This window comes from Sphaerodactylus townsendi, linkage group LG08 (genome assembly GCF_021028975.2).
Source record: "Sphaerodactylus townsendi isolate TG3544 linkage group LG08, MPM_Stown_v2.3, whole genome shotgun sequence".
NCBI lineage: Eukaryota > Metazoa > Chordata > Lepidosauria > Squamata > Sphaerodactylidae > Sphaerodactylus > Sphaerodactylus townsendi.
The window spans coordinates 81,448,567-81,474,500 of NC_059432.1; the positions used below are offsets into that span (position 1 = coordinate 81,448,567).

General features: G+C 39.0%; 1 protein-coding gene across 1 annotated transcript; it reads left to right on the forward strand.

Moving 5' to 3' along the window:
• Nucleotides 1-304: 304 nt before the first annotated feature.
• Nucleotides 305-24,162, forward strand: DAW1 (dynein assembly factor with WD repeats 1). The gene is made up of 13 exons (XM_048507012.1): nucleotides 305-426; nucleotides 3,779-3,851; nucleotides 5,800-5,944; nucleotides 10,570-10,628; nucleotides 12,309-12,431; nucleotides 13,310-13,409; nucleotides 14,965-15,072; nucleotides 15,926-16,032; nucleotides 17,341-17,443; nucleotides 19,962-20,076; nucleotides 20,641-20,717; nucleotides 21,546-21,708; nucleotides 23,726-24,162. Exons 1-13 carry the CDS (start codon nucleotides 387-389, stop codon nucleotides 23,758-23,760), a joined length of 1,248 nt encoding a protein of 415 aa, XP_048362969.1. The 5' UTR covers nucleotides 305-386; the 3' UTR covers nucleotides 23,761-24,162.
• The last annotated feature ends 1,772 nt before the right edge of the window (nucleotides 24,163-25,934 follow it).

Below are 25,934 nucleotides of genomic sequence, written 5' to 3' on the forward strand. Positions count from 1 at the left end.
TTTCTCCTGGCGTTGCGTGGGAGCCATCAGATAGGCATTTTACCCGGGTGTAAATTCCCATTGATTTCAATAGGATTTACTCCCAAGAAAAAAAAAAGCACAGACCCCCTGCTGCAAGCCGCTGCTGTGTTTCCTTTTCTCCTCCTCTATGATGCCACATAAGGAGCACGGGCAGCCCCTCTGCTGCCATGGCAACCACCAGGGAAGCCGACAAACTCCCCCCGCCGCCCCCGCACGGATAAACCACCTGGCCCATTCCCATCCGCAGCCGTCGAAGGGTGGAGCTCTATGGTCCCCAGCTGCGCTTGCGCGTTGTCGCCAGTGTCGGTTTGCTTGGTTTCTATGGCAACGAAGCTGACTCCGAGGCCTGGGCCTGCGGGGGCAAGATGAAGCTGAAGCGGTTCTTACTACGATATTACCCGCCGGGTGCGAAATGGCGATTCAAGGGCGGAGGGGAACGAGCCTACCTGAGAGGATATTAAGAAGTGGGAGGGAAAATAATGATGGGTTGGGGAGGCTGAAGAGGCTTGTGTACAGGGCTGGGCTTTTGAGCAAGCGAAGGCAACGGAAGATGGAGAGAGGGATGGAAGAGTTAATGGGACACGGATGGGGAGATGAAAGGGTTAACTGCTTTTTTTTAAAGTGACATTTATTTTTACGTTCTTATTCTGATCTTTTGCCAAGAAGGGTTACCACCTTCCAGGAGGGGACTGGGAATCTCCTGGAATTGAAACTGATCTCCAGACTGCATAGATTATTGTTTATTTTAATTTATATAAACATTTATTTCATTTCTGCTGAAGCAGATAGCTGTTTTGGAAGCCTGGCTGCATGTCATTATACTCTACCAAAATCCCTCTCCTCCCCAAACCCACTCTTCCAGGCTCTATCTGCAAACCTCCAGGCATTTCCAAACTCAAAGTTAGCATCCATAAGATAAGGACAGTGTGCATTGTTCTCCCATCCTCCATTTTATCCTCAGTGTGAGGCAATTGTGCAAGCAAATACAGAGAGGAAAACTCACTAAAGGCAAAGGGTTAATGGTGGGGTGTAAGGGCTTACCCCAGAGCCTGTTTCCAAGTATAAAAGTTTACAGCCTTATTCTAGGCATGTTTACTCAGAAGTGACTCACATTGCATTACACGTGATTTACTCCTAGGAAAGCATACATAAGACTGCAGGCTTAGCTGTAAAATGCAAAGTAATATCTAGAAAGAGTACGTATAAGGATGTGCAGAGTGCCTTTCCCTTACTAGTAGGTAACCACCAATTTACATGAGCTTTGTTCTCAGTGACAATTGAGTATTTGGTTTGGGGCGGTGCGGTGGTGGTGGTGGTGGTAGGTTAGCTGTAATGCCATGGGCAGAACATGTGCATGCTGGTTTCTATGCCTAGAAGGCAGTCTCAAATGACTTTTGGAACTTTATAGACATTGTATGAAAATATATGATTATAACCGAGGCTAAGATGTCACTCTTGCACATACTTACTTAGGAATAACTTGTTGAAATGAGTGGGGCTACTTTCAATTAAATGTGGATTAGGTTGCACTGCATAGCTGATTCAGGCTGACTTTACCATGTGAATAGTAGTACGCAGACAACCTGCTGAGCCTATTGCCTCACAGGTAAAATTAAAATTCAGTTGACAAAAAACTGCAGCTATTCCCAGCTGATTGTGTATGCATGGGTCCTTATATATGAAAATTATGTCTGAAAGAAATTTCAAAACAATTACATTCTACTAAATTCAAAGTTGGCATCAAAACTCCCCAGTGCTACAAACCATATAGCATAAGCAGGTTATTCATTCATTTATTTATTGATATCTGCCTTTCTCCCCAGTGGAAATCCAAAGCAGCTTCTCTCTTCACCATATTATTCTCTTGTGCGATAGGTTAGAGAGTGTGTGACTGGCCTTATACTATTTAAAAATAATACTCATAATTAATAATAGTATAATATCATTTCACTTAGGGCACAATACTGAATACTGAATCGAAACCACAGGTTATTTTCACTAGAATATACAGATTTTAATAGAGATAGAGTGGGTGGCTTGCTTCTATATGCATCTCAATTTCATTTAGTAGTAGTATGGCATATGGTAAAGAATAGATGAAAGGTTTACTTTTGCTTTTGAAAGTAACATTTCAAATTAGTAGAGCAGCAGCCAGGGACTGTGCTATGGTAGTGCACCTGCACTGCCTCCAAGGGGGCTTCACGTGGCACAGAAAGGGGGAAAACAGCTATTACTTAATTACTGCAGGAAGAAAACTGCCTTTTCCTAATGTAACTTTTCTGTTTGAAGAATTCACATTAAGTAATGCTAAGGTAAGTGTTAGGACAACCAATATTATTGATACATTTGATTTTCAACCCAAGTAGTACTTATTTTAGATTATTCTTACATTAATGTTAAGGATACTAGTGAGGAGTACAAGAATTTTACATGTTCTTCACTATAAAAAGAATCCTTGGCATCTAAGCTTTTATTTTATTCTACTCAACTTGAGAGTAATTGTGTAGTTCTTTTAAACAAAACGAACATAGTGTTGAACATCAGTAAAACTATCTTCTATGTGAACATCAATTCTTCTGCCATTTCCAGTACCTTTTCCTAGTATCATTTTTATCTCATTTAAATAAATTCCATGCAGTGTCATTGAGTGCTGTATGAATTGTCAGTGTAGTATGAGCTTATGATAACGTGTCAGTATTTTTTGATGCAGAGACTATGTTTGGTATCTAAAGTAGCTGCTTTTGGAGTGGCAAAGTCTACATCCGGTGGCCTGTTTGACTTTTTTCCTTTGAATAACGGATTCTCGGGTCTTATGATAAACACCTCAGTTATTTGCTATGTGTTTAGGGCAGGGGTCCCCAAACTTTTTAAACGGGGCCAGTTCACTGTCCCTCAGACTGTTGGAGGGCCGGACTAAAAAAAACTATGAACAAATTCCTATGCACAAATGATTGTAAAATGTTTGATTTCACCTTTCAGCCTTTCTGTCATGGTCTATTTTTAGAACAGTGACCAAAGTATGTCAAGTACAGGGTGGGCTCCAAATATTGTTGGGGAGGCTGTGGAATACCTTCCCCTGTAAAAAAAAAAAAAGCAGAACTTTCCCAATGAAACATTCCATCTAACCCAGGATCAGGTGTATCTTTCTCCTGGGTTCTTTCCTCCCTAGCAACCAGCGAGCGATTCGCCAGCCTGGCTGATGCCAATGGGAGTGAGGCGGGACAGAAAGCCTGAGAGCAACACATGGAGTAGCTGAGAGGAGGGTGGAGCAGGCATTGCCACATGTAAGGTTTCCAACTCTGGGTCAGAAAATTCATGGAGATTTGGGGGTGCCATCATGTAATTGCAATCAACAGCCGTTGGGGCCAGTTCCTCCTCTCCCTCGAGCCCCCACTGCACATGAATGGAGCCATCACCGCCATGCCTGGCGGGCCGGATAAATGCCTTCAGGGGGCCACATTTGGGGACCCCTGGTTTAGGGTAAAGGCTGCTGTTTAAAGAACAGTTATCCAAATGCCATTTTTCCACGTGTACAGTTCTGTGGATCTATACCTGTATTCTACTGTGTGTTTGTACAGAAACTGATGTGCTGTCTGACTGATTCTGCTGATTTCTTCCATGAATTAAATTAAAAGTCGTACTTTTGAAATCCAACAGGGTGAATGAAAAAAAAAAAGACCACCTTTTGTGGTGTTAAGAGTTGAGTTAGCCAGCTTGCCAATGAGTTAATAAATTGTCTTGTTATGCTTCTTTAAAGGCATTATTTTGGAATACATTCAAGGCGGGGAAGTGAAAACTAAATCCATAGATTTACTAGATCTCAGTGCTGCGTGAGTATTATTACCGTGTAGATAACCAAACTATGTATTGATGAAAAACTATTTATTTAACTGATATATAGAGCATACTAAACAGCTCCACAAAGAAATTACAGTCTTTTTAATCATAATGCTGTCAAACCATCCTGTTCCATAAGTATTTGATTCTGGGTTGTGTGTGTGTTTTTTTTTTTTTTGAGAAATGGCAATATAACCATTAATTTCCTTGTTGGGGATGAAAATTCAAAGGCATTTGGTTTCCATTTCACAATGGAGTTGAAAACATTTTTGGAACCCATGAAATTTATTACTTATAATCAGGACCAGGATGACAACAAAGACCTTTGTAAGAATATCTTTGGCATTGATAAGACATTTAACATTGAAACACTAAGATGTAAGTTAATTTTGGTGTTGATATTATTGAGGTGACTTGAGAACCTGATGTGTTGTGGACAGTAATATGCAACCTGCATCGTTCAAAGCCATGAAGAATGCCAGGCTGTCCTGAAAGCTTTTGTGAGTTCAATCCAATGTGTTGTAGTAATGTCAGGGCGAACAGAGAATGTGAGATCCTTGAGAATTTCAGCATGCCATGACAGGGGACGTGTAACACACATAACAAGTCTTCTTTATCTTCATAGAGATCTTTCACCAACATTATTATTGCAAAAACATTTCACAAACGAAAATCAGTTTTACAAATGTTTTATTTTTCCTTGTGATATTGATGTGCTTTTAACATGCCCCCCAAAAGTCAAAGTTTATTAAGACTTCAAACTCACCCTTCCATGATGAAGCAAAAGAAACATAACTATAGGGTGGTACAATCAGGCATATGCTGAGGTTTGTCTTGAGTAAACAAGTATAACTTTATGTGTAAATGAAGAAAAGAAGCCAAGGCCTACTATAGTTTTTTACAGCAGCTTGCCTAGCCTGCTTACCAAAGCCATATAAGTAAAACCTGGTCTGGAACTGTAGCCCAGACTCTGGTACTCTGGCACTAATACACAACATGAAATGGACCTCTGACTAATTACAGTAACACTAAGATATTTTGTGAAGGACAGGTATTTTTGAATACACAACCACAAACTAATACATTAGTTTTGTATACACAAACTGAAACTAAGTTGCACATCTTTGAAATTATAGGTGTTAAAATTCCAAAGAAAATTTTGCTGCTTGCTTTTAAACATGCTGTCAAAATAATCAAGTCAGTAGTGGTCACAATAAGTGACCCATGTTTAAGCAGATATGGTGACTGTGAACCAGCACAGCTGCCTGCTTTATGAGAAGATACTGAAAGGGCTAGATCTAGAGAAGACATGATGTCTTAAAATAAGTTAGAGCAAAGGATACAACAGGAAGAGCAATTTAGTTGCAAGAAGATCATATCTTTAAAGACAAATGGCTGTAATTAAGCCATTCATATGTGGTTGCAATTGTCTGGAATTTTCTCTATGGAAGTTGAGAGAGGAAAGAACATATGGTATTCATGTAGTTAAATATATTTACAAAGAATAAGAAGAGTAAAATATTGGAGGGGATGGAGAAGGGTTTCCTTCTCTTTGAAGCATAAGTGACATAGTTAAAGATGGGATGTTGAACCAACCACTTACAGAGAACAGTGGACATTTTATCTCAAAGAAAACTTGGTAGGTAACTTTTCTGTGTCCTGCGTTTAAAATATAATTTTTCATAACTTGGAAAGTAATATTTACCCTGGTCAAACTGATAAGCAATTATGTAAGTGTACATGTATCTTTCGTATTCTCTGTGCTGAAGTCTACCAGATTTCTAGCCCATTATAATCTGGATGTGGTGATTGTTGTGTAGGGTTCTGCTTGGAAGATTTCCATTGATGTCACTTAGACTAAATGACTTGCAACATCTGTGTATTTATGCAGTGTACAAATTTGCCAGACAATAAAAGTGGTGTTTTATTACTGTATTGTAGTACAGATGTAGATGCTTTAGTAGAAGACATTAGAAAGGCAGAACCTCTTATCACAGCTTCACGTAAAGATCAGATTGTGCATTTAATACTGCGATTACAAGAGAAGCTACGGCAACAGGTGGACCACAAATTCTATCTCTTTAAGGTAAGAGCAGTGTGAGAATTTTTTAGCTATAGAACTCTTTATTCCACAAGCACTTTTGTATGACTGCTGATGGCCTATGTTGATTTTACTGTGAACATTGCTGCTGGATCTCTCAATTTCTTTGTATCTATGTTTTAGAAAATGCAGCTTAGATAGACTCCATGTGCACTGAATTAAATAAATAGGACAGAATAGAGGTTTTCAAGTGAGTTGATTTCAATGATTTCAGTAAAGCTGGTGTGTTTGATTTGTACAAAGGTAACACACTTAATTTTAGTGTGTTATAATGTTAAAATAGTACTGTCATTCTACTTATAAAATCCCATTTCCTATTTGTACAGAGTGTTGTACTTCCCCACTGCTTAATAATCAGCCTGTCTTGTGGGAGCTATAACAGCTACAGCCTACACAGGTTAGGTTTACACATTACATGTTCCAGCATAGAAGGAAAAGAACCCATATGGTGAAGTTTAGTAAATCATAAAATTAGGATGCCAAGGTGTGTGCCTGAGGATGATTTATACTTTGTGTTACTTGAAGAGCTGCCATCACCTCTTTTGCCATGTGGTTGGTTTTGAAACTAAAACTGTAGCGGTTTTTTAATGGTGTAGTGAGAATAGAGTTCCTGTTGTGTAAAGAAAAAGGAGAAATAAATCTTCCCGTAATGCCCTTCAGTATGCCCAAAGAGTAGGTATTTGAATTCCAGCCTTTCTTTTCCACTTTTCTTCAGGTAGATGGATAAGGAAGTATTAGCGCAATTGTAAGGCTCTTCATGCATTATAATTCCTTCCCCAACAAGAATAAAGATAGTCCTCACTTTGTTTTTATTTTCAAAATTAAAGTATTTTAATGAATTGCAGTACCTCTTTCACAGGAGCAGATGGCACTGTTGAGCTATCCTAACCAGCAAAATAGCCTTTGGTGATTTTAATAGTGGTAGGATACCAGGATTCTTTGCTTTATAGAGTCTCTTTGCGAAAAGAGATTAGCACTGTGGGTTGACTAATGCGCACAACTATCTCTATTTATGTTGTAATCATTTATTCAGCCACTTCATTTCCCAGGGTATTCAGAGGGCTTAAATGGCCCAAGGCGGGACTGATGTTCCACCACCCCTATAAACATAATTAATGTAACATGTTCCAGGCTGTATGTAATCAGTGCTTTAAACAATTACATAGCCTCAAATTTACATACATTTCATTTCACACACAATAATATTTCCTTCATATGGTTTGGGACAGTTTCCGTTATGTCACAATTACATGCTGAGATGCAGTGTCACCTTACACTTTAACCCGTCGTTTCATTTTTTAAAAAAAATGGAAACTGTAAATAAAGTATTGAGAATTGTGGTAAACTATGTGCCAGGGACACAGGCCAGATGTGTTTACTGGAGCTGAGCTGAGGGGACCAGAACAAAGTGACCCAGTTGCTCCTTTCTTCTGAGACTGCTCTGGCATTTTCCCTAGTTCTTTGGTAAACCACTGAGCAGAATGAGCTTGACATTTGGGACATTTAGAAACAACTGTGTCAGTTCTCAGGTCATCTAATTTATTGGAAAACATGAATTCCTTCTTTCTTGTCCACCCAACAGTTGATGTGCCCGACTTCTTATTCAACATTAAGAGTGGCCTGGCATTTAGCTGTAGCCATTTCAGACCTGATAGCTGGCCGACAAGACTGCTCTGTTCCCGTCTGTTGGGTGGGATGGGAATGAGGTATAGCTTTATGTCTGGATGTTTTCCCACTTACCTTCTGCCCCGTGCTACTGTAGGCAAGTAGCGCGGGGTCCCCTGGCACTCCCCACTACAGGGGCGGCAACAATGCAGCCGCTCTGACGCTGTCGCGCCCCCTCAAGGCGCGTCATTCTCGGCGCTCTTCCAAATGGCAACTTTTGATGACCCCGCGCTCTGTGCTGGGAAGCCCGGGCACGCGCCAGACATGACACGCGCTGAGAGCAGCACGCGGCATATGGGGGATCGTGGCAAGTGGGGAAACGCCCTCTGACCCTCCCTGCTTGTCCTCCTGCCATATCTTCCACTGCTGGCAGTTACAAAAATAGTGGCACTGACCTGCCCCCTTGAGACTTGTCTCTTCAGGGCGCAGACTGAAAACGAAGTTTTCCTAAAATAACCAACTCTACTTCCCCAACCAACTGCACTTAGAAAATGAAAGAATATTTATATGATAGACCATGTAAAGATATGTTCCCAGAAAGTGAAAGACAAAACTAAACTGAACTGAACACTGGTAAGTCTCCATGCTTTATGAGTGCAGTGAGTTAATATAGTGATTTCCACTATTCAGTAATAAGTCACACAGATCCTTTCTGTGTCATTTCTTATTGATCAGGTACTGTTAGCAATATGTAGAATATCATTGCCAAAAGGACTAATATAACATTTTCACTCCATAGCACATTGAGTTTGTCTGCAGGTACCTCTTAGGCAGAGATAGAGGCATTTGCCTAAGCCTGTGCTTTTCTTTCCAGTTGTCTGGATAATAATGTTTTCTGTGTTTCTAGCATAAAAGTGTGTTAGCAGAGTGATTATTTAGCATGCAATGAGCAAATTAAAGAAACAACAAAAATAATTAGGAGTGAACATTATTGGAGAGAGAGAGAAAGAGAGAGCAAGCTAAGCATCCCAGCTGCATGGCTGGTGAGAGGAAAGTGGAAGAGATAAATGTGAGAAGGTGCAGGAGGCAATCTTGGGCACCAAACAGGGAAATGATATTGCATTTCCAACCCAAATGCTGCCCCTGTCAGAGTTGCTTCTTTTGTTCACCGGATATTACACATTCAACACAATACTTTACTCTAATGATGCTGCTCATTTAGCCTTAAGCAATATCACACCAGATACAACAAAAATCAATAATTTAAACGATTAATCAGTCATCATGCTTGAGGTCCTCTGAATTTAATTACGTAGCAAAAAATTTCTTACAGCCAATATAACTCCTAAAACCATGCTCCCAAGAGTTATCCTCATCTGATGTTGACTGCCCTTCCAAATCACAGAAAACAGTAGTAATCTTCGTATCCTCAGTACTGCAAAATATCCAGCTCACTACTGCAAACATCCAGCAGTTGGAAACTAGTCTCCATTAATTTCCTTAATGAGGTAGCAGAGGAGCTACATTAGCTTCTGTGGCAAATAAAATTTTCAGCCAAAACCTGTTCGTTACCACTGCCTGTGCTTTTAGAGATTGTAAGCCTACTTCTGCCCTTAAAGAGACATTAGCCATGCAATTTGGCATCCCTGAAATCTTCTGCAAAAATAATCACAAGAGGGAATTTAACGTCTCTCTATTCAGACCTCAATCCATAAAGGAGCTCTGTATAGAAGCTGACCACCTTTGCTGTAAAAGGACCCCGTATTATGTCCTTTATTCCACCTAAGCATTCTTACGATGGGCTCTCCAGGCCAAATAACTAAAATGATTTGCTTGCGTTATGGGTTTTCCATTAATCTGCCAATTATACTTCTTTAGGTGATTAGATGTAGAAAGCACTATCACCTTAGATTTCCCTTGGTTGATTGTCAACATTTTTGCATCACAGTATCCTAAAAAGTTTCTCAATGGCTGTTGGAGGCCTGCAGGAGACCTAGCTAACAAAAAACTGTATCATCCACATGTAATAGCACTTATATTGGAATGTTAGCTGACTTGACAGTACTTTACACACACACACTCACACACCCATTTATATACAAATTAAACAATAATAGAGCTAACAGGCATCCTTGACAAATGCCCGTCTCTAAAGAGAAAGAATTGGACAAATGGCTTTCTAAACTAGATCAAACCTAAGTTGACAGAGAATCATATAACTTCATAATTAACCATAACAATTTTTGGTCAGTTGAAGATTTCTCACATTTGTCCCACAAGTGATCCTTTGGGGTTGATTCAAAAGCGACCTGGAAAACAGTATAAGCCATATATAAATTGTTTATCAGAGTGGTATATATTTTCTGGCATATTGATATAAAACTAAGCAGTGATCTATTATAAATCTTCGAATAACATAGCCTGCTTGTTCCTGATCTAGAAACTTTTCAGAAATCATCCAGTCCAATAGTCTCTGTAAAAACAAAGAGACGTAGATTTTTCCCAATGAAGACAACAGACTGATTGGATGGCAATTTGATGGATTTGTCCTATCACCTTTTTTATAGATAGGCATTATGATCAGTTGTCTCCCCACACTTGGGATGGTACCATTTTCAATTATCACTGAAAAAAGTGGAGCCAGAATAGAGCTCCACTAGTCTATGTTATACTGGTACGATTTAGTGGCAATCACATGTGGGCCAGACATTCATTATGGTAATTAATTGTAACATTACTTGTTCAAAATTCGAGTGTTTTGTAGCTCATCCATATTGTTATAGTGCATTGGCTTAATCAAACTGAGCATGACTTAGCTCTGTAAGGAAGTTCTTTTATATTTAAACAAATAAATTAAACCACTACTGTTCACAGGACTTAAAAGTGTGTAACTTTCGTGGGATCATGCCCATTGGTTGCAGTAATCTGTATGCAACTGAATAAGTGAAAGCAACGTTTCTTAGGAATGTGAAAAAAATCACATTAACTGTTTTTATATATTTCAGGTACTTCGGGCACATATTTTGCCTCTGACTAATGTTGCCTTTAACAAATCTGGTTCCTGGTAAGTGCTGGTATTTGAATTTGAAGTGTATCATCTACAATAGGAATAGCACATCTAAATTGTATTTGGTGTCTTATAATGAGTCTCAGAGATTCCAGTTATTTAGTTCTAATTTCTAGTTCCACTTGTTTATGCTGGAGGTATGAATTACCACAAAAACCTCCCCGTGTATCAGAGTGAAATCTCACTGTTGACAGAAAGCAGATGGGCAGCCCAATTCAGCCCTGCCTTCTCAAGAGGTGGTGCAGAGAAACATAAAAAGCAAAGGCAAAAAACAAACAAGCCCCACTGTTGGAAAGCCGTCGACAGGGCTTAATGAACATATGCCATTCATAAGTCTATGGCCCGGGCTGCAGCATAACTGGCCGCAAAGCCAGGCTGGAAGCTGACTAAATCAGCTCCACCCCAGGCCCATATCTGGTCACCCACCGGTGTGTTTGCCCATCTGCTGGGCTAAGTGCCCTGGGAGGGCAGATCTTCTGGTTCAGGCCTATGCTGCCTCTACAAGTGGATTCCTCCCACCGCACCCCAGATTGGGTTGTTAGTAAAATAGTACAGTGAAGCACTTGGAGACCTCCCGTTTAACTAAATAGAGCTTTATTATGTCTCATTTTCAACTGTTGCTGTTTGGTGGATTTTATTTCTGAGGGTAACAGTTGGGTTGATCCTAATAAAAGATAATATTTATTTATTTAGTTGATTTCTATTCCATCCTTCAAATACATCCCAGGGTAGGCTACAACAATCTAAAAATGCTTCCCATGTCACAATGAAAGCAGCATCATGTCTACATAACAATTCTTAAAATCCAGATTAAAATTCCCCAAAATTCATTCAGCAATTGATTAAGCTTTAGGTTAAGGCACAGGAAACAGAAGTTTCTTTAAAATTAATAGTGGTGGACAAACAGCTCCATGCTTCGCTTGAAACTGTTCACATTTTGTGAACATACTTGTCAAAATATCCGCAGTGCTTTGCTGACGTTAGTAGTGATTTGATGGTTCACTTGCATACTGCAAATGTGTGTATACATACACAGATGGCTTGCCTGCATCCCTGCCTGTTCTCCCCATCCTTGCTAATTCTCCCTCCTCCCAAGTCAGAAGTCTTGCCTTTATAAAGAGAGGAAGGAGTAATCTGCCATGGCATCGTGCTCTTTAAAATAAGGATATAGGTGGATTTTTTGTGGTGGTGGCACCCTGGGGGAGGGGAGTTGTCTCCCAAGACCAGGGGGGAAATTGGTAAAACCTTTTACCAACACCTTTGTTACAGAAAAAGCACAGTGGATATCTGTCTGTCTTTCCTGTAAGTTATTCTTCCTAATTTTCCTCAGCATGATTTCTTGGATGAGTTAAAGCAAATTGTAATTTTGTCGCCTGAAAGTTGAATCTGCTGAGAAATCAGTATTTCCCATCAACTTCAGCAAACCAGTGAGTTCTGAGAACGCACTTAAGAGTGTCTTCTGGCTGGTTGCCTATGTGATGATGAATGCAGACAAGTGCGCAGATGCAAATACACTCAACTAGTTCTTGTTTAAATTGCAAACTGATCAGTAGTACAAGTGCATGGGATGCTCAACTTGAGAAAGAAGACATTGTAAGCAGTGTGAATTTGATTGTTTATGTATTATTTGTGAGAATTGCAGCACTGCTAAAATAAATTTGTGCTTGTCCACTGCAGCTTTATCACTGGAAGTTATGACAGAACATGCAAACTATGGGACACAGCATCAGGAGAAGAGCTTCGAACTTTGGAAGGACACAGGAATGTGGTCTATGCAATTGCTTTCAATAATCCCTATGGGTATATAACTTTTCAGAATCTTTGTAGCATGACTATATATGCTGTCTGTATGCACTGAGCTACAAAACTGAATGCCTGTGCTATAGTCCTTATAGATTGTGTGGGGAATAGAATGTCAAAGGTATAACTAATAATTTTAGGGTGTATAAGAGTTGGAAGAGCTTTCTGCTGAGAAAAAAAATCCTTCTTCCAAAGCTTGGATTGCCTGTAATTTTCTTTCACTTCCTTGTTGGAGCTAAATCTCTCCCCACACCTGTACTCAACTGTACAGTGTTTGTTTATATCAACAACATCAATGGTTTTAATCTATTCTTGTTGACAAAATGTAAAACAGACTAGGCATCTGCTTTGCTGAGTAGCAGTTACAACTGGCTGAATTTTACATAGCCAAGGATTGCTTGTGTGGCTCATCAGAATTCAGTAGACCAGAAGCAAATGGTAGAGAAGCAGGGTATGATATAAATTTCTAATCAATCAGGGTGGATTCTAGAGCCATAGCAAGCTTTTTAAGAAGTAATTTCGACCCACTAAATTAATTGAAGGAATTCCCATTTCAGAAATAATGGCTTCACCTTATTAGCTGGCCAAAGTGATCTGCCTTTCATAACAGCAAAGCCTACGTACGGCCAGTAAATTTTGCTCAAGACATCAAGAAATCTCCCAGAGATGTGTAGGTGGGAAAGCTGGCCTTGCCTAATAATGGCCTATTTTTAGCATACCTTGTATTCTAATACAGTTTATTAAATTGTTCGATAAGTGTTATTTCTTTTTGAACACATACATCAATTTTAGTTCTTTTAATCAATCCCATTTTACTTTTAATTATCATGCAGTGGATTTAGTCTTTCTATTGAAAACAACTTTTTTTTTTCATTTAGTGACAAGATTGCTACTGGGTCATTTGACAAGACCTGCAAATTATGGAGTGTGGATACAGGGAAATGCTATTATACCTTTCGAGGACATAGTGCAGAGATAGTGAGTACATGAGCCTTTGTATAGCCAGTGCAACAATTCGTTGTTATTTATGGAATAGTCTTCTGAACCTCTCTAAAATGGTCTGTTTTTCTCTAATTCTAATTGAAACAATATTAAAAGGCAAAAATCACAAGTTGCTACTCTAAAAAAATACAGTGAAAAGTGTAGCCAATTAAGTTTAATTTGATAGATGTATTTTTGTCCTTAATTAGTTGCAGCCAGTTGACAAATGGTGTATTTTTCTGACTTTTAAAAATAACTGATTTTTAAAATGAATACAATTTTTTTAATACTGAAGTACTCACATTTTAGCTGAACTTGTAACCTAGCTTCAACCTGCCTTCTCCCCCAAACCAGGTATTTAATATTAATTCTTGCTTCTTCATAAAATGAAATAATTATGAAATTAGTACATAGCACTATATGGAGGTTCAAATTTAAATTCAGTTTGCACATTTTTGATCAAGATTGAAATTGTTTTTATTTGGGCAAGCATCTTTATCAACCTCTTTCCTCCCGGACCTCATTAGGTGTTACAGGAGACATGAACTTGGATCCAATGATGCTCATGTGGAAATATAAGTTGATTTAGTACAATTCCACTTGTGCAAGAGTTTGCATGAATTTTTTCGTCCTTCCACTTTCAAAAGGCTGCTAGCACATGCAGAAATCTTTCTGTGGATCCAAGGCATAGAGTCATCATTCCATGTTGCCTTTCTCCTTTCTTCATAACATCAAGTTGACATGTGACATGATGCCGTGGCATACCATGTTGCCCTTTCTGGCCAAGAACAGACAGTACTGTGGAATGGGAGTATGGCAGTATGCAGTGCTGTGACTTTATGGCTTGTGTTGTGTTCATCTAAAAAATACAAAATAAAAGGGAAGAGGGACAAAGAAGTACCGGTAACAGCCTTTTGCTGCATCTGGACTCTCAATCATGCAATGAAATAGCAGGAATTCAAAACATCCAACGTTCCAGCGTGCCCCAAACCTTCGTGATATTGCATGTAAGGGCTGGTTTTTTATGCTTGGCCAGCAATATTTTAAGTAGCACAAAAGCTCAGATTTATAACCTGCCTCCAACATGAGGATCACTGCTGCATTTGGCTGCAAAGATGACTTCCAGTATTGCCTGTGGAGCAGAGCCAATCCTGTGTTTGTGTTTAAAAAGATGTCTGCTATATAATCAGTAAAAGGTTAAACTGCAAAGCAAAACACTAGAGCTATAAACCACTGGTAGTGAGGGGAAGAAAAATCTCCTTTCTCAGGATCTTTCTGATACCTTCCCCAAGAAGAAGGTAGGGACTTTGATCACTCACTGACTTCGGTTTTCTTGAGAAGATATTTGAAAAGTCTGTGTGATGAACAAGTGTATCCTTGTTGCCCATTATGACCTTGCAATTGGTGTGCTTAATTCTACTGACCTGCAGTTGCTAGCTTTCTACTGAAGTTGTCCTGTCACTTTTCCATTTTATACTTTCTGCCCAGGAAAAGGAGGAAAGCAAATCGAAGCATTTATTTAACGATTTTTCTTTCCTCTTTTATGTAACAGGTTTGCTTGTCATTTAATCTTCAAAGTACCCTGGTTGCTACAGGAAGTATGGACACCACAGCTAAACTATGGGACATACAGAATGGTGAAGAAGTGGTCACATTAACAGTAGGTTGCCGCTTTTTATAGTTTTTTTGGTGGTTTGCTGCTTTTATAGGTTCTAGTTGAAATGGCTATCATAAACCCATTTTTAATTATCTCTGGCAAAATTAAAGACTTAGAATTTCTGCCAATGATCAGATCTTGTAGCAGTTATAATGCAGTAAGAAAACATAAAGAAGATCAAAGCTGTGATCTATCTAATTTAATGCATCATCTAATTTAATGCATCATCACTATTTTGTAGCATAAACTTGTTTATTAATTAAAATGGTGTTATCATAATATACTTTCATATGTTCTCTAGCCTCAAAGGCACTATAACATTACTTCAAAACCTATTAGCGTCTAGGATTACAAGCAAGAAGGTCTTATTTACAGCTTATTTTCTAGATTACTTATTGCCAAATGGAGCTATCCTGCTGAGAGAGGGACAGAGATAGAAATCTCTTCTCAGACAAACTAAATACTAAAATGAATCACTTAATACTAAATACTATTTAAAACTAAAACGAATCACTTCCTCCTATTACTTCTCTTGGTTCAGGTGAAAGAGCTCTCATGCCATCTGTGCATGATGGTCACAGTATGATGGTCACAGTACATTCCTTGGCACAGTTATGCCTTATCTTTATCATGTAGCTATTTTTAGCCAAATTTGATGCCCTTGAGTAAGATTAGATATCTGTGCTCTCAGTTTCCAAACACCTAATTTCTTGAAGCTGAATGCTCCACCTTGAGAAACCTTATTTAACAAACAAAAAGTCAGTATACCTTTTTCATGCCTGTGTGTAAACCATATGCTAGATGTCTGTATCATTATATTTGCAAATATCTGAAACCTCCTTTTTATAACTTTTAGGGGCATTCTGCAGAGATTATTGCATTATCATTTAACACCACAGGAGACAGGATCATCACAGGTTCCTTTGACCATACAGTTGCTGTGTGGGATGTTGGCACAGGCAGGTACTACATTAAACCTTGTCCTGTTCTTTGTTTTAATGGACATTTACAAGAGTTTATAACTTGTCCAAAAAGAAATAATCTGTGTCGGTTTGCTTATACTTTGAACATCACAAAGTGTTTAAGGGATCAGAAAGGACAGAGAGGAAGATGAAATGCCCCTTCAAGTCCTTGTGGATCCCCACTTGTCCTTATATTACTGAAAGACTAATGCATTTACAAGTACACAATATGAATTATATAGAGAAATTATTTAGAGGAATGTGAATAAATAAGTTTTTTTGTGATTGCAGCAAACAAATAGGATACTGTATTACTTAGAAGAGTTGCTTTCAGCATCTTTTTCTTCAGCAGAATTGCAAATTGAGACAGCTCTGTGTGCAGTCTAATAACTGAACAAGAAATAAAGTATTACAAGTATTTCATATTAGATTCATTTTATTGATCATTGCACAGATAGTTCATCTAATGTAATCTATATACACTTTAATTTATGGGCCCTTTAATACATGTTCAAGCCTGGCCTTCACCAGCTCCAGCTTTAAGCTGCAGGCTCCACAGTCAAAGCCTGCAGTTTAAAGCTGGATTCAGCTAGGCTGAGCCTGCTTTGAACTGTGAGCTGCCTGGATCCTGCTTTATACTTGTGGCTCCATCTCAAAAGCTCTGCCTCTGAAGTCCACGTCCAGGGCTGAACCACAGCTCAAAGCTGGACTCAGCTTAGCTGTGTCCAGTTTTAAACTGAGGGCTTCAAGGCAGAGCCCACACTTTAAAGGTACACCCAACCTTAAACTTGAACTTCATGCTCCCCCAACACCACTTGGAGTTTGGCGGCAGGGCACCCAGTTGAATGCTGGACCTGGACCCAACCTTGAACTGTGCAATGCCCCTGAACTTCATGTGGCAGTTAAGGGTGGGGGTGCAGTTCAATAGTGGGGGGGGGGCAGGACTTCTGTGATGGGGGGCTCTGGGCTGCCTGGCGCCCCCTCAAGCATTGCCCAGAGCACCAGCCCTGGCTTGCCCCACCCTAGATATGCCTTTGATCCAAACTAGCAGGGCCTAAGATACCAGGAGCTACAACAAACTAGAGATTCCTGGTACATGTCTGTGTGTTGGAACTCTATGTGTTGGATCTTCACGCTTATGTGTAAACACTGGTGTATCTGTTACGTGGGGCACATCAGACCTTTTGATCTTTTTGTTAAACTTCTAGAAAGGTATGTTTGGCAGACAGAGACCAAATGCATGTTGTATGGGTACATCCCTGATTTGAAGCAGATACACCATTTGAATTTTTATCCCCTCTTTTGACAGGAGAATGCATACTTTAATAGGTCATCGAGCAGAAATAAGTAGTGCACAGTTCAACTGGGACTGTACTCTGATTGTGACTGGATCAATGGACAAAACATGTATGGTAAGAAAGTAGGATTCTTGTAAAATATGTTGTTAGCATGTCCATGGTACATTACAAATAATTTTAAATAGACCATTAACAATCAACTAATTTCTACATGTTGTGATCTGGATTCAGAAATATTTACCTTTTCCCATCCTTAAATATATATATATTTAAGGATGGTGGTGTGTCGTTGAAAAGTTTGTGTTACCCTTGATGAAATGTCACTAAATAAATATACAAAGGGAAATATTTAAATGCTAAGCATAATTGAAAATTAGTTTCCTGATACATGTCTATGTGTTGAAATGATTAGTTTATTGGTACATGTTTATTAATATGTGTTTTGTATCTGTAGTTAGATAATACTGTTGTAATTTTTCCTTCTGTGTCAGAGAGGCATCACATGATCAATTTTTATTTGTTTATTACATTCAACATTTGAAAGTGAACCATGGATCTATGATGGATTAATGACAAATTGATCCATATCATCTAAATGTCTGGGAGCCCTGGCACAATCACAGTGCTATCAGAACAGGTTTTTCTTATTGCTGGTTAGCTGACGTCAGCAGTTTTGCTAAGGATGAACAGATCTCTATATTTCTGTTCTACTCCTTAAGTTTACAGCCAAAGATCTTTTGCTGAAAAATTGTGAAATTTGACAATGTGTGACACCTGGAATGGTGAGGTGACACCCACCATCAAGTTTTTTTCAGTGTCTTCAAAAACTGGAGACAGTAGAGAAAATAATTTCAATCCAGACTCTTAGAGATGGTTCTATAAATGCCTCAGTTGAGTCTCAGAGCCCAGAAGTTTGTATTTTTGTCCTCTTGGCGAAGTGAGCCAGGCACTTAGAAGTAGTTTCCTAAGTTTCTGGATTGCTTCTGAAAGCCTGAAAGTGGGCACTTCGTGATGCAGAGAAATCGCCAGGTGCCTGGATCACTTGTCTAAGTAGTAGTCTAGTTGTTTACAGAAACTGAATGCCAGCATTAAATCTCAGACTCCAACGTGGTTGGCATCCTCATTGTCAATTCCATAGAGTAGGATTTGATCTAATGAGCAATCTGAGGGAGTGGGGACAGTTTGGATTATGAAATGCAATCCAACTGGATTTTCCAATCATATCTAGTATTTGCTAGAGAGACATTTTTAGATATGGGTTGTCTCCTTGTGAGAGCTGTATCAATGTAATAAAGAGAACAATTGGATGCAAGAATGGAAAGGTTTCCCCTGCTCAGAATCAATTCTGAGTTTTATTCTGCCAAAAGTAGATTGGGTATAGGAGGTTTTTGCTAAGAATATGCCCAGAATCTCCAGCTGACTATGCCAGAAATCAGATCCCAGACATGTGTTTTCAGCAGGGTGAGTGCCCCTTTAATTGTATTATCTCTGATTTGCCTGTAACTATAATAGCTGTACATATTGTGGAGTTGTGGCTGCTTTCTTCAGGGATTAAAAAAGTGGAATGTTGGAATAGAAAAAGTGCAGAGAAGGGCAACGAGAATGATTGAGGGATTGGAGCACCTTTCTTATGAGGAGAGGCTGCAGCATTTGGGACTCTTTAGTTTGGAGAGGAGACGTCTAAGGGGGGGGGATATGATTGAAGTTTATAAAATTATGCATGGGTTAGAAACTGTTGACAGAGAGGAATTTCTCTCTCTCACAATACTAGAACCAGGGGGCATACATTGAAAATGCTGGGGGGAAGAATTAGGACTAATAAAAGGAAACATTTCTTCACGCAATGCGTGATTGGTGTTTAGAATATGCTGCCACAGGAGGTGGTGATGGCCACTAACCTGGATAGCTTTAAAAGGGGCTTAGACAGATTTATGGAGGAGAAGTTGATCTATGGCTACCAATCTTGATCCTCCTTGATCTGAGACTGCAAATGCCTTAGCAGACCAGGTGCTCGGCAGCAGCAGCAGCAGCAGAAGGCCATTGCTTTCACATCCTGCATGTGAGCTCCCAAAGACATCTGGTGGGCCATTGTGAGTAGCAGAGTGCTGGACTTGATGGACTCTGGTCTGATCCAGCATGGCTCATTCTTATGTTCTTAATATCCTGTTTGATACATCAAAGTTCAGGAAGCCCATCATTCTAGCATGGTTATCATTGCCAGCATCACTATGTCCTTTCCATTTGCTGTTGGCTAGCTTATTGTCCATTTCGCCATTCAGTTGAAATTGTGCATTATTTGCACCATAAACCCTAAGAACATCCAGAGTGAAATGCTGCAGAACATCCTGGTCTGAAAAGGAAGCTTAGTGTTTATTAATATCTGGACTTTTGATCTTAACCAGATAGCTGTCTGAAAGACCTAGTAGAACTGAATAAATTCCAATTTATGCCTGATTTGCATTGATATCATTTAATGCAAAGCATTTTTTATTCTGTTCTGTGCCAACTCTGTGCATGTATAGAATAACAGCCATAATGACTGACATAAGCATCAGTTTGGTCAAAATGAGCTTTTTTTTGCCTAGAATGATTTATCTACATGGTTGCTTACCACTCTCTTTCTAAATTTCAGCTGTGGAACGCTCTGACTGGCAAACGAGTGGCAACTTTAACGGGTCATGATGATGAAGTGTTAGATGTTTGTTTTGATTACACTGGGCAGCATATTGCAACTGCCTCAGCTGACGGTAGGTCAATTAATTTATCAATTAAAATGTCTTTGCATCTTGTCAACTGAATGAAAAAACAGCTATGAGAAAACACAATTGCTCTTCCTTTCTGTGCTGTAAGATTCCTTCAAATGGCAACCACAAACCATAGTGTCTTCCAGTCATTTGAATGGGAAATTGCTGCCTTGAAGGCTGATTTGAATATTATAGCCTCCATGTTGAAGCCACCAAAAAATCTTTTGGAACAGAGACACTCTAGCAAGACATTGGGAAATAGTTTGCGACATGAATACCTCAGAGTAACATGGAGAGTCTCCATAATGTCTCCAACAGTTGCTAATCATGTTTTAATCTGTCTTGGTTCCCCTTGTTTGATCAGTACAAAGATCCAGAGCCTTTTGAACATGTTTAATATGAGAATTACGTTAGCAAATTTCTGACCCTTGATTTATTGTGTCCCCTTCAAAGTTTTTGACGGAACAGTTACCTGTGATGGGGTTTAGTACTAAGCCCACACTACAGATGAGGCTGAATTAGTTCAAGAAAATCCTGTACTCATTTAATTTTTTTTCTTCATGAAAGGATCAGCAAGAGTTTACAATGCAGAAACCAAAAAATGTATTGCAAAACTCGAAGGTCACGGAGGAGAGATTTCAAAGGTAAATTATAAACTCTTGTAGTTTTATTTGTCAATGACCCTAGCTTACTAGATTCCAACATATTTCACGTGGACCTCTGCTTGTTTATAAAATTTCTTGCTGCTTGTGTATGGCCCAGGGAAGCAATTTCAGTTGTCGCTTTTTCCTTGTAACGTTTTATTCTTGTGTGAATCCAGTGGTAGAAGAGCACAGGGAATTACAATTATGTGATGAAAGTGCTAATTGAGAAATAGTACACATGCAGCTTGTGGCTAAAATGCCACCATTATTTGTGTGCAGCTGTTGTCTGAGTGATTTTGTTGGGATTTAAAACCGAATAAGAAAAAACGAGAGTGCAGGTCTGAGGAGAGTTACTGAACATTGCTGCACTTGCCACATTCACTGACTAGTTTTGTTTTATGAACATGAGACAGATATAGGTATATGACACAAGTATTGCATCTTCCTTGTACTTATATTTGAGTCCAGTAACACCTTAGAGACCAACAAAAGTTTCAAGGTGCAAGCTTTCAAGGGTCAAAGGTCCCTTTGTCAGACTCAGCAGAGTAGAAATGGAGATATGAATTCGTTTATCCTACTCAGAAGATTCAAGGGGTGCTGTAAAGAATGCTTGTAAAGGTTGCAGAGGTACAATGTATACTGCAATTGACTTGATTAGATAAGAGGAGAAATTCTTAGGTGCATAAAATTCTTGAACCAACCACTGTGCATTTGGAAAGCCAAACGGAATTCAGTACAGGTGGCTCCTGCATGAGTCATGGTGGACAAAATGAAAGAATGTGATGCAATCCAGTGGCCTCTTGAAATAATTTTTGTCTCTTTTAAAAGATCTGCTTCAACCCTCAAGGCAGTCGTATCCTTACAGCCAGCTGTGATAAAACTGCTCGCCTCTGGGATCCTCAGACCGGACAATGCATTCAAATACTAGAAGGCCACACGGATGAGATATTTTCATGTGCTTTCAATTACAAAGGCGATATAATAATTACAGGTAATTAATGCATCAACTAGAAATGGTCTTACTGACTAAGGGATTTTTGACAAGTTATAGTGGAATAAGCACCGTCAGTCTGAACTATGCTTTTGCTTCCACTGCATATTCTTTCCTCAGACTTGTTAAATTGGTTCAAACATGCAGTGGTCTGCAGAACTCAGGATAAAATAAACAGAAGTTTGCTTTAGAACAGTTCAGCAATTGAACAATTGTATAGTTTTTGTCCCATTATTCAAACATTTTTAATGGGACGATGCAATACCTGAGCAAGGCTGTTAACAATAGGATGTTTGGAGGACATTGATTCATAGGGTTGCCATGAGCTGGAAGGAACTTGACGGCACTTAACACACACATACAGCACCTTAGAGATCAGCAAGATTGTTGGGGTGTAAGCTTTGAGTGTTAAAGCTCCATTCATGAGACTGACTAGAGTAACTCTGCACTCTGCATAGGATTGCATGTTAATCTAGAACCATCTCCATCCAAAGCAGATACTCCACTCTTAAACTAGAACTTTTTTCCCCAAGGCAAAATGTGGCACATCTAGTTGCAAAGGTGGTAGAGCGAGGTGGGACGTAGCAGGCTGGCTTCCATTGAGAGGGATGGGTGTAAATATTACTGATGCAGCACATTGCATAAAAGGTTTTGAGAGCCATAGTTTCTAATCTGTATATTATGTGGGGACTCAAAACAAAATGTAGCAAATTGTTTATAGGATGCTTCTGATGTATCCCTTAAATTCAGTTCTGCATGTAAATTGCATGAAATATGAAGCTGATGAGAAGCTATATATATATATCTCCTTAATTTAGATCTCTGCTCCCTGTAGTTCCTCCTGAAATGTTTTCTTTTCTCCCTTTATTCTGCAACTTGACCTTTCTATTCTATTTAATGGTCTCCTTCCTCCCCCATGTGATCACTTAATTCTCCCCACATCCCTCTTATCATGCTGTTTCTTTGATCTCCCCATCGCCTACAATATCACTTCCATTACTTTCTCATTATCTGGCTCTATTCCCATTCATGTTCTTCACTCACTACATTATCCTTTCTCTCACAGCATTCCTTTCTCACATTCTGCCAAACCCCCTTCATGTATTTTCTGACCTTCCATACATAGCCCCATACTTCTTACCCCACAACTCTACTTTCTTCCTGTTTCTTAGTTTTCCCTCTTTTTAACTTGCCCATCCTCTTCTTCTCCCATCACCCTTTGTTTGTTTTTAGTAACCCTTAATTGCCTCACCTCATTTCCAGCCTTTATCTCCAACTACTGTTTCCTCTCTAGCTTTTGCCTTCTTGTCTCCCTCTTCCCCAGTTCATATTAATTTCCTCATGCTTCATTTCCTCAATTACCCTGAGACTAGCACCTGCTGTGAATTGCATATACTTTTTCCCATGCCCACACTATTATCTCCTGTCACTTCTGAATTTATTTGGTGTAGGAGGTTGTTTAGACAACCAAAAGGCTGGGGGTAGCAAGTGTGTGTCTTCTGTGTCAGATGAGGCACAGAACTGTAATTGGATGGGAGTCATTCTTTAGCATCACTTCTGCAATGCAAAAGACTCAAGACACAGGTTTTTACCTAATTTCAGTGCCATCCTGTTGAGGCCCCACTCTTCATTTTTGATGCAGTTGAGTTTTGGTGCTATTTTAGTTGCCATATAATTAGAACAGATGCCCAGTATCATGGACATGTGAGATGTCCCTGACGCATGTGCAGGCTGGACCAATCCCTTTTATAAGAGTATTTACTGATATTTGTGTGTGTGTGTGTGTGTGTGTGTGTGTGTGTGTGTGTGTGTGTGTGTGTGTGTTCACATTCACGCAAAATAATACATCGTGCATACTTTGGAGTTTCCCCCGTATATGCAGAAATTTGTCTCCTTTTGTCTCTGGCCCGGTATTTCTCATTTCAGTATCAAAACTGGGACCAGAAGAAGGTAGAATCAGACATAGTAAAACATATTCAAATGAAATTCACTGCTAATCTATTAATTCTTCTTCTAGGAAGCAAGGATAATACATGCAGGATATGGCGTTAATTGAAGATGATATCTGATCCAGCTTCCTAGTAGCTTTCATGAGACGAGTTTCTTATACACTCAGTAACCATTAAGCCCATCAAAAACCAGTTTTGCCTTTTTAAAAGAAATCACTGAAGTAGAGGTTTACTGCACTCGTTGATGTTATTTAGCTATAATGCATGAACCGTTAGTTAGCACTGAAATATAGGCTAGGGGTTAAGTTGCAACAAGCAATGTTGTTTTCACTGTAATGTTTATAGGCCAGATGCGATGGGTGGTAGGGAGGGAGGTGGAGATACATCATGCGGTTATTAACTATGTACTATGTATTTCTTGAATAACTCACATTTCCAGTTGAATAATTATTCTTGCTATAAATACTTTTGCTTAATAAAAATGTTGAAACATGGCATATGAAAAGATTGTTTGTAACGTATTTGGAATTGTGGGGATCAACGCACTTTTAAAATTGATATTGAACTTTTAATACATTATTCCACAACTGCATTATGAAAAATATTGTGATTAATTTATTAGTACTTACATGCTGGATTTGTAACATATCTCAACCTGAAGGCTTAGGGTGAGTAACAACGTATATAGGTCTAAATATGAAAAGTAAGCAGTTAAAAGGTAACAAGTAAAACATAGCAAAAAGTAAAACCTCACCCCATTCTATTGGGAGTTTACATTTGAGAAATGTTAATTCCTCACTTTCTGATCATATACTGTGAAACGTTTTAACAGAAAATGAGTACAAAGAAAGGTAAACTCTTTGAGCATGGAATAATTTTCTGTTAGCTGTAAAGAAATACTGCTTCATTTAAAAACATTTTTATCAGCATTATGTTACTAATTGTATTGTCTATTATTGGTTCATTGGCGTTCCATGGTCCTTAGTGCAAAGCACTCCACTAGGTCATATTTATTTATTTAATTGAATTTATAACCTGCCATTTGCCAGCATGGCCAGGCTCAGGGCGGCTTACAACAACTACAGCAATAAATAGATTTATAAATATAAGATTACAAATAATTAAAACCATAAACCGCCCTGAGCCCTCTTGGGGAGGGCAGTTTATAAATACAATTAATAATAATAATAATAATAATAATAATAATAATAATAATAATAATAATAATAATAATAATAATTGTGCTGTGTTGTGATGTGATGTGTATAATAATAATAATAATAATAATAATAATAATAATAATAATAATAATAATAATAATAAATTCTAATCTAATATAGTGCAGGATATACTCTGCTAGGAATGGCATTGCAATAGCCTAGTGGAAGAGAGACACGAATCCCTTCCTTCATTTGGTAAGTAGCTTCCAGCATGAACCCTAAGCACCTGACTGTATGAAGGCTGTGTTTGCTTGATCTTCCCCTGATTTTCACAGGGGAATCAAAGAAATGGAGCTTCCATATGACCAGGTATTGAAGCAGAGGTTTTATTCACATTACAGATTATCTGCGTACTAAAGGGAGTGGCTTGCAGAGCTGCCCCTGGGTGAATTTCTTTTTCTTTTCATTGTTAAGGAGTAATTAGCCACGTTGGCTAACTCAGCAAAGCTCTTGCCAGATGCAGGGTTGATAGGAAAATAAGAAAGCTGACCCTATGTGATAAATGAAAAATGGGTTTTCGATCAGAACAAGGAAATGAGTCAAGAGGATGTGGCAGTTCTGGCTGGAGCTGGCTAGAGCGAGGAACTACGTTAAAGAGCAAGGTTTGCATCAGACTGTACACATTGAGCATGCTTAATAGACTATTGCATATTAACTTTTACGCCCCAGCTTGTATAAGGGGCGTTGATAATGAATATACAGGAAGAATATGGGAGGGTGGAACATACCAAGCGGTAACATTTGAATAAGCGGACTGGAAAGTTGTGACTCTAAGTACCTTTAGCCAATGGGAAACGGAGAGGGGGTGGCAGATTTGGGAAAGGGGAATAAAAATGTTGCAAATGTATTGCTTTGGCAGACTCTACCCAGGTGGGGTGTCTCCCCTTTGCAAATAAAGCTACTCAAACTCTCTTCTGTTGGCTTGATATTTGGTATAGAAATATTGGGCACCACACCTAGGATGAGAGTATCATAGAGACAATTTCTTGGCGTAACAGCTGCTTTGGGTTTTATTGTTTAGCAGTCCACATTATTCTTCTTTATCCCTCTTTGTCCT